This window comes from Physeter macrocephalus, chromosome 7 (assembly GCF_002837175.3).
Source record: "Physeter macrocephalus isolate SW-GA chromosome 7, ASM283717v5, whole genome shotgun sequence".
NCBI classification, from domain to species: domain Eukaryota; kingdom Metazoa; phylum Chordata; class Mammalia; order Artiodactyla; family Physeteridae; genus Physeter; species Physeter macrocephalus.
The window spans coordinates 141,509,206-141,524,376 of NC_041220.1; the positions used below are offsets into that span (position 1 = coordinate 141,509,206).

At 49.1% G+C, this 15,171-nt stretch overlaps 2 protein-coding genes across 4 annotated transcripts in view; both read right to left on the reverse strand.

Moving 5' to 3' along the window:
* The window catches only part of GRPEL1 (GrpE like 1, mitochondrial), a 23,586-nt gene extending 16,969 nt beyond the window's left edge, over positions 1 to 6,617 (reverse strand). The window contains exons 1-3 of one of the 3 annotated variants that reach the window (XM_028492344.2): positions 6,487 to 6,611; positions 3,923 to 4,085; positions 2,520 to 2,601 (exon numbers count right to left, since the gene is read on the reverse strand). In XM_028492344.2, coding sequence (XP_028348145.1) covers positions 2,520 to 2,601; positions 3,923 to 4,085; positions 6,487 to 6,581 — 340 coding nt within the window. In that variant the 5' untranslated portion in view covers positions 6,582 to 6,611. Of the gene's footprint in view, positions 1 to 2,519; positions 2,602 to 3,922; positions 4,086 to 6,486 lie in introns of all 3 variants that reach the window. The other 2 variants (XM_028492343.2, XM_024119517.3) reach the window with 2 other exon arrangements.
* Positions 6,618 to 8,309: 1,692 nt separating this feature from the next.
* LOC112063752 (grpE protein homolog 1, mitochondrial-like) lies at positions 8,310 to 14,782 on the reverse strand. The gene is made up of 3 exons (XM_024119408.3): positions 14,643 to 14,782; positions 12,079 to 12,241; positions 8,310 to 10,758 (listed from the first exon to the last, which is right to left on the reverse strand). Exons 1-3 carry the CDS (start codon positions 14,735 to 14,737, stop codon positions 10,396 to 10,398), a joined length of 621 nt encoding a protein of 206 aa, XP_023975176.2. The 5' UTR covers positions 14,738 to 14,782; the 3' UTR covers positions 8,310 to 10,395.
* Positions 14,783 to 15,171: the final 389 nt, after the last annotated feature.

The following is a 15,171-nucleotide window of genomic DNA, read 5'->3' on the forward strand; positions in this document are numbered from 1 at the left end:
ACCTCTTAAATCCCATCAAATAATACTTAGGAATAAACCTGACAAGGAGGTGAAAGACTTACATGCTGAGAACTATAAACCATTAGTAAAGGAAACTGAAGATGATTCAAAGAAATGGAAAGATATCCCGTGCTCTTGGACTGTTAGAATTAACACTGTTAAAATGGCCATACTACCCAAAGCAATCTACAGATTTAACGTGATCCCTGTCAAATTACCCATGACATTTTCCACAGAACTAGAACAAATAATCCTAAAATTTATATGGAACCACAAGACTCAGAACTGCCAAAGCAATCCTGAGGAAAAAGAACAAAGCTGGAGGCATAACCCTCCCAGACTTCAGACAATACTACAAAGCTACAGTAATCAAAACAGCATGGTACTGGCACAACAACAAACATATAGATCAATGGAACAGAACAGAGAGCCCAGCAATAAACCCACACACCTGCGGTCAATTAATCTTTGACAAAAGAGACAAGAATATTCAATGGAGAAACGACAATCTCTTTAGCAAGTGGTGTTAGTAGAGTTGGACAGCCACAGGTCAATCAATGAAGTTAGAACACACCCTCTCACCATACACACAAATAAACTCAAAATGGCTTAAAGACCTAAATATAAGACAAGACACCGTAAAACTCCTACAAGAGAACAAAGGCAAAACATTTTCTGACATAAATTGTACCAATGTTTTCTCATGTCAGTCTCCCAAGGCAATAGAGATAAAAGCAAAAATAAACAAATGGGTCCCATCAAACTTACAAGCTTTAGCACAGCAAAGGAAACTAAAAACAAAACAAAAAGACAACATACAGACTGGGAGAAAATATTTGCAAATGATGCAACCTACAAGGGCTTAATTTCCAAAATATACAAACAGCTCATAAAACTCAATAACAAAAAACCAAACAACTCAATCAAAAAATGGGCAGAAGACTGAAATAGACCTTTCTCCAAAGAAGACATACAGATGGCCAATAAGCACATGAAAAGACGCTCAACATCGCTAATTATTAGAGAAATGCAAAACAAAACTACAATGAGGTATCACCTCACACCAGTCAGAATGGCCACCATTAAAAGGTCTACAAATAACAAATGCTGGAGAGGGTGTGGAGAAAAGAGAACCCTCCTATACTGTTGGTGGGAATGTAAACTGGTACAGCTACTATGGAGAACAGTATGGAGGTTCCTCAAAAAAACTAAAACTAGAGTTGCCATATGATCCAGCAATCCCACTCCTGGGCATACATCCAGACAAAACCATAATTCAAAAAGATACATGCACTCCTATGTTCACAGCTGCACTACTTAACAATAGCCAAGCCATGGAAACATGGAAATGTTCAATGACAGATGAATGGATAAAGAAGATGTGGTATATATGTATATTCAATGGAATATGACTCAGCCATTAAAAAAAAGACGAAATTATGCCATTTGCAGCAACACAGATGCAACTAGAGATTATCATACGAAGTGAAGTAAGTCAGAAAGAGGAAGACAAATACCATATGATATCACTTATATGTGGAATCTAAAGTCTGGCACAAATGAACCTATCTATGAAACAAAAACAGAATCACAGAGAACAGACTTGTGGTGGACAAGGCAGGCGAGTGGGGAAGGGATGGAGTGGGAGTTTGGGATGAGCAGATGCAAACTATTATATATGGGATGGATAAACAACAAGGTCCTACTGTAGAGCACAGGGAACTATAGTCAATATCCTGTGATAAACCATAATGGAAAAGAATATAAAAAAGGGAATATATATATATGTATAACCGAATCACTTTGCTGTACAGCAGAAATTAACACAACATTGTACATCAACTATACTTCAATAAAATTTTTTTTAAAAAGAGAGATTTGTTCTCTGTGTTGAACTCGGATCTTATCAATAGTTTCCACTGTGAGCACCCAAGGTCTTACTGTGAACCTGAGGTTCTGCATCTACGACAGGGGGACTGAAAGCTCCGTCCCCACAGGTACTCAAAGGGTAGGCTTTTGGGTAATCAACACGACACATCTGGGGTTGGGAGACGGGCCTCAGTGCCAGCGCCACTACCAGGTCTGTGCTGAATGGCAAGTCATTTCAGCCTCACTGACCTCAACTGTAAAAACGGGAAGGATGATGACGGAAACATACAAAGGTGACAGTGCAGACAGAATGTGAGGAGGCCCTAAGCGAGACCAACGTTAGGGCTGCTCCGGCTGAGGAACTGAACCTCACGGAGCCGACCTGCTCGTTACCTGCAGGCTCACACTGAGGTCTCGGTGTGGAAGAGCAGGGCACACGCCCCTCGTTGAAGGAACCACGCTCAGCACTCCGAGTGCGAGTCGTAAGGGCAATTTGGCTCCTTCTAGACAACGGCTGACCCACCTCAAAACCTGGAGGGAGTGCAACCTGCAGGCTCCCCACCTCCTCACGGGGCTGACCACTCTGCCTGGCACCCCCTCCCTTGCCCCGTGTTTCCCCACGATCAATACCATGTAATGTTGAAAGTTACCATATAGCTTCGCCTCCTCCACCAGTTTTTGGCTCCTCTGCCGCAAGTTCTCAGTATCTGCTAAAGCTCGCTTATACTTTTCCTTAAAAAAAAAGAAAGGGAGAAAGAAACACTGATTCACATGAATTAAATATGGAACAAATTCACAGGAAAGCATGCATATCTGATGTAACAAACTCCAAGTCAAAACACAAATAACAGCTATCATCACGTTTGAGACTTTGGGTTACAGACAGCTGCTGCTTAATAAACAAACAAATTAACCTGTGTCACTATTTCCACCAAGTGGGAAAAAGATGGCCAGGTGTTGCATATTCATATAGCCCCCAAGGCCATTCTCACTCAGTGTATAGCTGGGGAAAGGACAAGGAAAAGCTTCTAGTTTCTCGGGGTTCCGATGGTTCTCCTCAAGGAAGGACCATTCATTCATTCCTCAGCAGAATCTCCAACTTAAGGGAATCCTAGAACCCCGGTTAGGGGCTGACCTGCCTCAGTTCCCACACCCTGAAGAGAGGTTTAGGAGAACAACGAACCTGAGTGGACAGCTTTGGCCTCTACGCCACAGAAGAGGAAAAACCCCACCAGTGAACCTTTGGTATTGTTAACATTGCCCAGAAATGATTCAGTTGAAACCTTTATTGTGTACTAATCATCTGAATCCTGGTATCTTCCTCATTCTGCACCAACTTTTCCTGTACTCTCATCCATCTCCTGGAATTTCTGTTTTTCGTGTGCACCAGGTTACCGTGTTCAGCCTTCAGGCGATTCCAGAGCCGTGGTTAAGAGCAAGGCCTCCCAGGCTCGGGCCCTCGCCCTGCCACTCAGTGGCCAGGTGACCCTGGGGAGTTTCCCCATCTGTAAGCAGGGATGTTAAGGGCTGACTCACAGAGCTGCTGTGAGAATACAAATAAAGGGGTGAGAACGGCCCCAGCACACAGTGCCTGACACTATCATTCTTAAATGCTGAGCGGGCTCAATTTGTGCCACCCATGCCTTTCCACGTGGGGTCATAACCCATATTACTAATCAGTTCACAGAACTCTTACCTCCCTAGGAGAGCACCACGTGGCCGTACCTCCGCCCCCCACCCTTGTCCTTCCCTAAGACCAGCTTCAAGGGCCCAACGGAATAGTCCTCACCTGTAAAGACCATTTTAAGCTTTAATTCAATATACTCTAGGTAGCATATAGAGATGACCCTCATGACAACCACAGCCAAACGGGATTTGGGTTCTATCCCTTCTCCGGTAGTAACTTGTTGTAGGACCTAGCCATAGTCCTTGGACAATGATGGGATTTGTCTGGCTTCCGTCTCCGTTGTCACGGAGGCTGGCCAGACGTCCTCGGAAAAGACTCACCTGGAATTCGAAAGACCACGCTCCCCACAAGAGCCCGCAACCTTACCATGGTCTCCTTTAGCTGCTCTTCCAGCTTGACCTTCTCTTCCATCAGTGTCTTCTCTGCAGAGGGCAGATCTGTCTTCTGTTCATTCTGACCCATGTCCTCTTCCAAGTTCTGGCCATTGTTCTTCTGTTTTGTAGCTGTGCACAGCAGTCGAGGAGAGGACCTAAAGACAAGTCCAAATGCTAGAAATTAAGATCATGGTTTTTTTGCTTCTTAAAGTCAGATGTATGACTTCAGAAATCAGAGAATTTAAAACTATTTGCTACTGACTCATGGGGAGAAAGGATTTATTTTAGATCCAATAAAGGCAAACTGCATATGACATATAGAAGCTATTTGTTGATATAAAGTCTTCTGCAACACATGCCCAAGCTAATATGTCAGTGTACCAAGGCTATGGTACTAACCTCCTCTTCTCCCCACTTTAAACATCTCCTTCTGAGATATGGTCACCCAGCCCCACCACACAGCAATGCGGTAGCTACTACTGGAGGTGAGGCCCAGTGCTGATGCTGATTACAAAGCTGGAGGGGCAGAGATCTTGCCCACAGGGTACTTCAGTCATGCAAAAAAGATATCTACGCACAAAGAAAGGTAACGTGGGGTTTGAAAGTGATAAAAGAGGAACCATGCACTTTGGGAGGCTCAGAGTAGAATACTTCTAGCTTTGGGGAAATGGAAGGCAATGAAAGGGTTTGTGCAGCGGGGCTCTGAAGGATAAGTAAGAGTTCACATACAGAGTCAGGAATGGATGAGACAGACGCACTTCAGGAAGAGGGAAGGGCTTGGACAAAGGCATGGAGGTTGGAAAGCACAGGGATGGTATGTACAGGGGAAATACAAAGAGCTCTAAAACTAATGCTGCAAGGGACTTAGAGTATTACCCAATCTGATCCCCACATGAAAAAGGTTAAGTGACAGACTCAAGGCCACAAAGCCATTAAGGAGTGATACACATCTCTGCACCAGGTCCAGTGGAGCTCTTAATTATGCCACAGTCCAACCTGAAAGTAAACCACATGCAATTTCTTCCCAGGTTAAAAAAAAACTGCCTCAATGAACAGGAAAGCTAGGAGTACACAAAACATAGGTACAAGGATGTTTACACCAACTGGAAACAGATCGCTGGTCAGAAGGAGATGGCTGAACAAGCTGTTGCTTCCATGATCTGGAATACTGAGCAGCTACCAAACAGAATATGTTAAACTGCCATCTTTTGGCTACACCACGGGTGTACTGTGCAGAAGAAATGCAACTGAGAGAAATGCACAAAACGCGACCCCGCTTTTATAAACTCAAACCAGAAATCCTGTGGAGGTACATGTGTCTGAGGCCCGCAGAAAGCAAGAAGAGGATTCATTCGTCTGTTTCCCTGGGGGTGAAATGCAATAACCTTTTTACTGTTATTTTTACTTTCGTGATGAAAAAAACTGATAATCCGAAAACTGAGTGTGCTGTTGTGAAGTCTGCCTTTCTTCCTAGATGTCCTGACCTCTGGATGCGACAGTCACCGCCATTCTACAGTTCACCTCCGCTCTGCCGACCCCCTCCTGGAGCGCCAGAGGCTCCCGCAGCAGCCAGAGCGAGTCTTGCTTTGCTTTGCAGGGAGGGAGACGGAGGCTCCGGGGGCTCAGTTACTCCGAAAGCTACGCATACAATTCAGCTCTCTAGACTCCCCAACTTGAGCCTCTTGCCACAAACCCAGTTCTCAGAGCAGAAATTCACGCTGTCCTGGCAATTAATTCCAGGTACAAAAATCACAAATTACTTGAGCAAAGAGGCCTTTTCACTCGGGCTTTCTCGGTGGGCTTGTTCCCACACAGTTCTACACCACGTATCGGGCTGGAATCGCAGCTGCATCCCCGCGCACTACCGTATTCCCCATGCCTTGCCCGGTCTCCCCATCACTCAAGCAGCTCCTGCGGGGAAAGCCCAGCTCCTGCTCTACGCAGCTTCTACCCAATCTGTCTTCTACCAAATAACCTGGTTCTGGGAAGCTCCCCCAACGCAGAAGGTGCTAAGCACTCGCTAAACTAACTTATGAGACTAGACTCTGAAAAATCAGAAACGGCAGGTTTAAAAAAAAACACGAAAGAAGAAAAGCCAAGGTGAGGGCACTGCCTCGTGACCCCCGCCGCGGAGTCACCGCTCTTGTCTAAATAAGCCGCTGTCCCCACAGAGGGGCAGGAGCCGCTGCCCTTCTGACCTCAGGCTCCGGGGCACGCGGAGGTGGACGAGGACTCGGGCCGAGCGGAAGGAGCCAGCGCGCCACCGCCCCGCGCCCCGGGGACCCGCACACGCGGCCGCCTCGCGCCGGCCTGGGCTCGCGGGCGGCTCGGCGCGGCCTCGGGCTCGCGCGGTGCGCCGCCCCACCCTCCCCGGGCCCGCCGCGCGGGCAGCACGGGCAGCGAGGCCGCAGGGCAGCCCCGCGGTGTCCGCGCCCCGCGTGGGGGAACCGCCGCCCACAGCGTCCGGGCCTGAGCCGGGAAGGGCTCGGGTCGGAGCAGACGGGGGCGGCACGCGCACCGCGCCCTTCCTCACCCCGGGCAGCCGGCGCCCCTTACCTGAGAGACAACGCCAAAGCCGGGAGGCTGTGCCGCGCCAGCCTCACGCAACGAGCCGCCATCACTACCGCCGGGCCTGCGAGCGCACGGGGCATGCGCGGAGGCGGCTGACCCCTCCCCTCGGCCACCAGGACACTCGCGCAGACTCTGTGCTTCCTTCCCCCCCGCCCAACTACTTCCCCTCAGCCAATCCACCACCGCTTGTCCTCTGATGGACAGATCATACTCACCACTAATTGCCGGTCTTGGAGGAGCACTCTCCCCTCCCCCGGTAGGCGGGCTCTGAGGCCTTCCAGAGCCCGAGAAGGTGAGGAGGTGAAAGGTGAAGGAAACCGTGGGAGGAGGCTCTCCGCGGAGGGGCGTGGTCAAGGGAAGAACCAATAAGGAGGGAGCATGGGGGTGCGGCGCCGGAAGTGCGGTCTTGGGAGCGCAGAGAGGCGGTAGTCTGTTTTCCCGTCTAGTCGCGCGTAGCACGTCTCGCCCCTCCCTTTCCTCTGGGAGTCGGCGACGTGCCGGGGCCGGTGTTTGGCCTGTTCTCCCTTGCAGCGCGAGCTCCTGCAACCGTGCGGGGCCCCTGGCGCTCAGTGTGGGCTAAATGCAAATAGGCCAAGGACAAAAGCACGTCCACGGGCAACCGCAGGACTTTTAAAAAGGCGGTGAAAACAGTGTTAGGGGAGCACCGCCCGTCCTGCCTGCGGCTCCGCGGCGGCGGAGGAGGGGGAAGGGGCGAGGGCTGGTGGCCGGAGGGGACTCTGCCGCTACCTGTCAGTTTTATTAACGCGAAAACCAAAACCCAGGAAGCAGATGTGACACAGCACGGCGGCGTTGGTGCTGGGTGAGGGGAATTGGGTGGTGTTATTTTCTCTTTGCCCTCTTTCACCTTCAGTTTTATCAGAGTAAAACACAAAGCATAACAAGATAAGAACACCGAGTACGGCTCTGGGGACGCAGCCAAAGCTCATAAATCCAAATGTTTTCGTTAATCTATCAAAGGTCAGTGCTACCGTATCATGTGTCACGAAGGAGCCGAGGTGCTGGAAGAGGAGGTGTACCTCGGCTTCTGTCCCTGCAGCGAGGCGCCGCCCGGGAGCTCTGGCCTGGCCCCTGCTTCAGCACTGCCTGGCTTGCTGTCTCTCCGCCAGGATGGAGGACTGGAGTCTGCGGCGTCCCTGAGATCCCGGGGCTGGAGCCCGTGGTGTCACAAGTGCAGTGCTGCCTGCATGTTATATTTGGGGTTTTTTGGTTTTTCTTTAAATTAATTAATTAATTATTTTTTGGCTGCATTGGGTCTTGGTTGCTGCGCGCGGGTTTTCTCTAGTTGCGGCGAGCGGGGGCTACTCTTCGTTGCAATACGCAGGCTTCTCATTGGGGTGGCTTCTCGGTGCGGAGCACGGGCTCTAGGCACGCGGGCTTCAGTAGTTGTGGCTCTTGGGCTCTAGAGCGCAGGCTCAGTAGCTGTGGCGCACGGGCTAGCTATTTACGACAAACACATAGCCAACATAATACTCAATGGTGAAAAGCTGAAAGCCTTCCCACTAAAATCTGGAACAAGACAAGGATGCCCACTTTCACTTCTATTCAACATAGTATTGGAAGTCCTAGCCACAGGAATCACACAAGAAAAAGAAATAAAAGGTATCCAAAATGGTAGGGAAGAAGGAGAATTGTCATTTTATGCAAATGACATGATACTATATATATATATATATATATATATATATATTTATTTTTGCAGTACGCGGGCCTCTCACTGTTGTGGCCTCTCCCGTTGCGGAGCACAGGCTCCGGACGTGCAGGCTCAGCGGCCATGGCTGTTAGAATTAACACTGTTAAAATGGCCATACTACCCAAAGCAATCTACAGATTTAACGTGATCCCTGTCAAATTACCCATGACATTTTCCACAGAACTAGAACAAATAATCCTAAAATTTATATGGAACCACAAGACTCAGAACTGCCAAAGCAATCCTGAGGAAAAAGAACAAAGCTGGAGGCATAACCCTCCCAGACTTCAGACAATACTACAAAGCTACAGTAATCAAAACAGCATGGTACTGGCACAACAACAAACATATAGATCAATGGAACAGAACAGAGAGCCCAGCAATAAACCCACACACCTGCGGTCAATTAATCTTTGACAAAAGAGACAAGAATATTCAATGGAGAAACGACAATCTCTTTAGCAAGTGGTGTTAGTAGAGTTGGACAGCCACAGGTCAATCAATGAAGTTAGAACACACCCTCTCACCATACACACAAATAAACTCAAAATGGCTTAAAGACCTAAATATAAGACAAGACACCGTAAAACTCCTACAAGAGAACAAAGGCAAAACATTTTCTGACATAAATTGTACCAATGTTTTCTCATGTCAGTCTCCCAAGGCAATAGAGATAAAAGCAAAAATAAACAAATGGGTCCCATCAAACTTACAAGCTTTAGCACAGCAAAGGAAACTAAAAACAAAACAAAAAGACAACATACAGACTGGGAGAAAATATTTGCAAATGATGCAACCTACAAGGGCTTAATTTCCAAAATATACAAACAGCTCATAAAACTCAATAACAAAAAACCAAACAACTCAATCAAAAAATGGGCAGAAGACTGAAATAGACCTTTCTCCAAAGAAGACATACAGATGGCCAATAAGCACATGAAAAGACGCTCAACATCGCTAATTATTAGAGAAATGCAAATCAAAACTACAATGAGGTACTACCTCACACCAGTCAGAATGGCCACCATTAAAAGGTCTACAAATAACAAATGCTGGAGAGGGTGTGGAGAAAAGAGAACCCTCCTATACTGTTGGTGGGAATGTAAACTGGTACAGCTACTATGGAGAACAGTATGGAGGTTCCTCAAAAAAACTAAAACTAGAGTTGCCATATGATCCAGCAATCCCACTCCTGGGCATACATCCAGACAAAACCATAATTCAAAAAGATACATGCACTCCTATGTTCACAGCTGCACTACTTAACAATAGCCAAGCCATGGAAACATGGAAATGTTCAATGACAGATGAATGGATAAAGAAGATGTGGTATATATGTATATTCAATGAAATATGACTCAGCCATTAAAAAAAAGACGAAATTATGCCATTTGCAGCAACACAGATGCAACTAGAGATTATCATACGAAGTGAAGTAAGTCAGAAAGAGGAAGACAAATACCATATGATATCACTTATATGTGGAATCTAAAGTCTGGCACAAATGAACCTATCTATGAAACAAAAACAGAATCACAGAGAACAGACTTGTGGTGGACAAGGCAGGCGAGTGGGGAAGGGATGGAGTGGGAGTTTGGGATGAGCAGATGCAAACTATTATATATGGGATGGATAAACAACAAGGTCCTACTGTAGAGCACAGGGAACTATAGTCAATATCCTGTGATAAACCATAATGGAAAAGAATATAAAAAAGGGAATATATATATATGTATAACCGAATCACTTTGCTGTACAGCAGAAATTAACACAACATTGTACATCAACTATACTTCAATAAAATTTTTTTTAAAAAGAGAGATTTGTTCTCTGTGTTGAACTCGGATCTTATCAATAGTTTCCACTGTGAGCACCCAAGGTCTTACTGTGAACCTGAGGTTCTGCATCTACGACAGGGGGACTGAAAGCTCCGTCCCCACAGGTACTCAAAGGGTAGGCTTTTGGGTAATCAACACGACACATCTGGGGTTGGGAGACGGGCCTCAGTGCCAGCGCCACTACCAGGTCTGTGCTGAATGGCAAGTCATTTCAGCCTCACTGACCTCAACTGTAAAAACGGGAAGGATGATGACGGAAACATACAAAGGTGACAGTGCAGACAGAATGTGAGGAGGCCCTAAGCGAGACCAACGTTAGGGCTGCTCCGGCTGAGGAACTGAACCTCACGGAGCCGACCTGCTCGTTACCTGCAGGCTCACACTGAGGTCTCGGTGTGGAAGAGCAGGGCACACGCCCCTCGTTGAAGGAACCACGCTCAGCACTCCGAGTGCGAGTCGTAAGGGCAATTTGGCTCCTTCTAGACAACGGCTGACCCACCTCAAAACCTGGAGGGAGTGCAACCTGCAGGCTCCCCACCTCCTCACGGGGCTGACCACTCTGCCTGGCACCCCCTCCCTTGCCCCGTGTTTCCCCACGATCAATACCATGTAATGTTGAAAGTTACCATATAGCTTCGCCTCCTCCACCAGTTTTTGGCTCCTCTGCCGCAAGTTCTCAGTATCTGCTAAAGCTCGCTTATACTTTTCCTTAAAAAAAAAGAAAGGGAGAAAGAAACACTGATTCACATGAATTAAATATGGAACAAATTCACAGGAAAGCATGCATATCTGATGTAACAAACTCCAAGTCAAAACACAAATAACAGCTATCATCACGTTTGAGACTTTGGGTTACAGACAGCTGCTGCTTAATAAACAAACAAATTAACCTGTGTCACTATTTCCACCAAGTGGGAAAAAGATGGCCAGGTGTTGCATATTCATATAGCCCCCAAGGCCATTCTCACTCAGTGTATAGCTGGGGAAAGGACAAGGAAAAGCTTCTAGTTTCTCGGGGTTCCGATGGTTCTCCTCAAGGAAGGACCATTCATTCATTCCTCAGCAGAATCTCCAACTTAAGGGAATCCTAGAACCCCGGTTAGGGGCTGACCTGCCTCAGTTCCCACACCCTGAAGAGAGGTTTAGGAGAACAACGAACCTGAGTGGACAGCTTTGGCCTCTACGCCACAGAAGAGGAAAAACCCCACCAGTGAACCTTTGGTATTGTTAACATTGCCCAGAAATGATTCAGTTGAAACCTTTATTGTGTACTAATCATCTGAATCCTGGTATCTTCCTCATTCTGCACCAACTTTTCCTGTACTCTCATCCATCTCCTGGAATTTCTGTTTTTCGTGTGCACCAGGTTACCGTGTTCAGCCTTCAGGCGATTCCAGAGCCGTGGTTAAGAGCAAGGCCTCCCAGGCTCGGGCCCTCGCCCTGCCACTCAGTGGCCAGGTGACCCTGGGGAGTTTCCCCATCTGTAAGCAGGGATGTTAAGGGCTGACTCACAGAGCTGCTGTGAGAATACAAATAAAGGGGTGAGAACGGCCCCAGCACACAGTGCCTGACACTATCATTCTTAAATGCTGAGCGGGCTCAATTTGTGCCACCCATGCCTTTCCACGTGGGGTCATAACCCATATTACTAATCAGTTCACAGAACTCTTACCTCCCTAGGGAGCACCACGTGGCCGTACCTCCGCCCCCCACCCTTGTCCTTCCCTAAGACCAGCTTCAAGGGCCCAACGGAATAGTCCTCACCTGTAAAGACCATTTTAAGCTTTAATTCAATATACTCTAGGTAGCATATAGAGATGACCCTCATGACAACCACAGCCAAACGGGATTTGGGTTCTATCCCTTCTCCGGTAGTAACTTGTTGTAGGACCTAGCCATAGTCCTTGGACAATGATGGGATTTGTCTGGCTTCCGTCTCCGTTGTCACGGAGGCTGGCCAGACGTCCTCGGAAAAGACTCACCTGGAATTCGAAAGACCACGCTCCCCACAAGAGCCCGCAACCTTACCATGGTCTCCTTTAGCTGCTCTTCCAGCTTGACCTTCTCTTCCATCAGTGTCTTCTCTGCAGAGGGCAGATCTGTCTTCTGTTCATTCTGACCCATGTCCTCTTCCAAGTTCTGGCCATTGTTCTTCTGTTTTGTAGCTGTGCACAGCAGTCGAGGAGAGGACCTAAAGACAAGTCCAAATGCTAGAAATTAAGATCATGGTTTTTTTGCTTCTTAAAGTCAGATGTATGACTTCAGAAATCAGAGAATTTAAAACTATTTGCTACTGACTCATGGGGAGAAAGGATTTATTTTAGATCCAATAAAGGCAAACTGCATATGACATATAGAAGCTATTTGTTGATATAAAGTCTTCTGCAACACATGCCCAAGCTAATATGTCAGTGTACCAAGGCTATGGTACTAACCTCCTCTTCTCCCCACTTTAAACATCTCCTTCTGAGATATGGTCACCCAGCCCCACCACACAGCAATGCGGTAGCTACTACTGGAGGTGAGGCCCAGTGCTGATGCTGATTACAAAGCTGGAGGGGCAGAGATCTTGCCCACAGGGTACTTCAGTCATGCAAAAAAGATATCTACGCACAAAGAAAGGTAACGTGGGGTTTGAAAGTGATAAAAGAGGAACCATGCACTTTGGGAGGCTCAGAGTAGAATACTTCTAGCTTTGGGGAAATGGAAGGCAATGAAAGGGTTTGTGCAGCGGGGCTCTGAAGGATAAGTAAGAGTTCACATACAGAGTCAGGAATGGATGAGACAGACGCACTTCAGGAAGAGGGAAGGGCTTGGACAAAGGCATGGAGGTTGGAAAGCACAGGGATGGTATGTACAGGGGAAATACAAAGAGCTCTAAAACTAATGCTGCAAGGGACTTAGAGTATTACCCAATCTGATCCCCACATGAAAAAGGTTAAGTGACAGACTCAAGGCCACAAAGCCATTAAGGAGTGATACACATCTCTGCACCAGGTCCAGTGGAGCTCTTAATTATGCCACAGTCCAACCTGAAAGTAAACCACATGCAATTTCTTCCCAGGTTAAAAAAAAACTGCCTCAATGAACAGGAAAGCTAGGAGTACACAAAACATAGGTACAAGGATGTTTACACCAACTGGAAACAGATCGCTGGTCAGAAGGAGATGGCTGAACAAGCTGTTGCTTCCATGATCTGGAATACTGAGCAGCTACCAAACAGAATATGTTAAACTGCCATCTTTTGGCTACACCACGGGTGTACTGTGCAGAAGAAATGCAACTGAGAGAAATGCACAAAACGCGACCCCGCTTTTATAAACTCAAACCAGAAATCCTGTGGAGGTACATGTGTCTGAGGCCCGCAGAAAGCAAGAAGAGGATTCATTCGTCTGTTTCCCTGGGGGTGAAATGCAATAACCTTTTTACTGTTATTTTTACTTTCGTGATGAAAAAAACTGATAATCCGAAAACTGAGTGTGCTGTTGTGAAGTCTGCCTTTCTTCCTAGATGTCCTGACCTCTGGATGCGACAGTCACCGCCATTCTACAGTTCACCTCCGCTCTGCCGACCCCCTCCTGGAGCGCCAGAGGCTCCCGCAGCAGCCAGAGCGAGTCTTGCTTTGCTTTGCAGGGAGGGAGACGGAGGCTCCGGGGGCTCAGTTACTCCGAAAGCTACGCATACAATTCAGCTCTCTAGACTCCCCAACTTGAGCCTCTTGCCACAAACCCAGTTCTCAGAGCAGAAATTCACGCTGTCCTGGCAATTAATTCCAGGTACAAAAATCACAAATTACTTGAGCAAAGAGGCCTTTTCACTCGGGCTTTCTCGGTGGGCTTGTTCCCACACAGTTCTACACCACGTATCGGGCTGGAATCGCAGCTGCATCCCCGCGCACTACCGTATTCCCCATGCCTTGCCCGGTCTCCCCATCACTCAAGCAGCTCCTGCGGGGAAAGCCCAGCTCCTGCTCTACGCAGCTTCTACCCAATCTGTCTTCTACCAAATAACCTGGTTCTGGGAAGCTCCCCCAACGCAGAAGGTGCTAAGCACTCGCTAAACTAACTTATGAGACTAGACTCTGAAAAATCAGAAACGGCAGGTTTAAAAAAAAACACGAAAGAAGAAAAGCCAAGGTGAGGGCACTGCCTCGTGACCCCCGCCGCGGAGTCACCGCTCTTGTCTAAATAAGCCGCTGTCCCCACAGAGGGGCAGGAGCCGCTGCCCTTCTGACCTCAGGCTCCGGGGCACGCGGAGGTGGACGAGGACTCGGGCCGAGCGGAAGGAGCCAGCGCGCCACCGCCCCGCGCCCCGGGGACCCGCACACGCGGCCGCCTCGCGCCGGCCTGGGCTCGCGGGCGGCTCGGCGCGGCCTCGGGCTCGCGCGGTGCGCCGCCCCACCCTCCCCGGGCCCGCCGCGCGGGCAGCACGGGCAGCGAGGCCGCAGGGCAGCCCCGCGGTGTCCGCGCCCCGCGTGGGGGAACCGCCGCCCACAGCGTCCGGGCCTGAGCCGGGAAGGGCTCGGGTCGGAGCAGACGGGGGCGGCACGCGCACCGCGCCCTTCCTCACCCCGGGCAGCCGGCGCCCCTTACCTGAGAGACAACGCCAAAGCCGGGAGGCTGTGCCGCGCCAGCCTCACGCAACGAGCCGCCATCACTACCGCCGGGCCTGCGAGCGCACGGGGCATGCGCGGAGGCGGCTGACCCCTCCCCTCGGCCACCAGGACACTCGCGCAGACTCTGTGCTTCCTTCCCCCCCGCCCAACTACTTCCCCTCAGCCAATCCACCACCGCTTGTCCTCTGATGGACAGATCATACTCACCACTAATTGCCGGTCTTGGAGGAGCACTCTCCCCTCCCCCGGTAGGCGGGCTCTGAGGCCTTCCAGAGCCCGAGAAGGTGAGGAGGTGAAAGGTGAAGGAAACCGTGGGAGGAGGCTCTCCGCGGAGGGGCGTGGTCAAGGGAAGAACCAATAAGGAGGGAGCATGGGGGTGCGGCGCCGGAAGTGCGGTCTTGGGAGCGCAGAGAGGCGGTAGTCTGTTTTCCCGTCTAGTCGCGCGTAGCACGTCTCGCCCCTCCCTTTCCTCTGGGAGTCGGCGACGTGCCGGGGCCGGTGTTTGG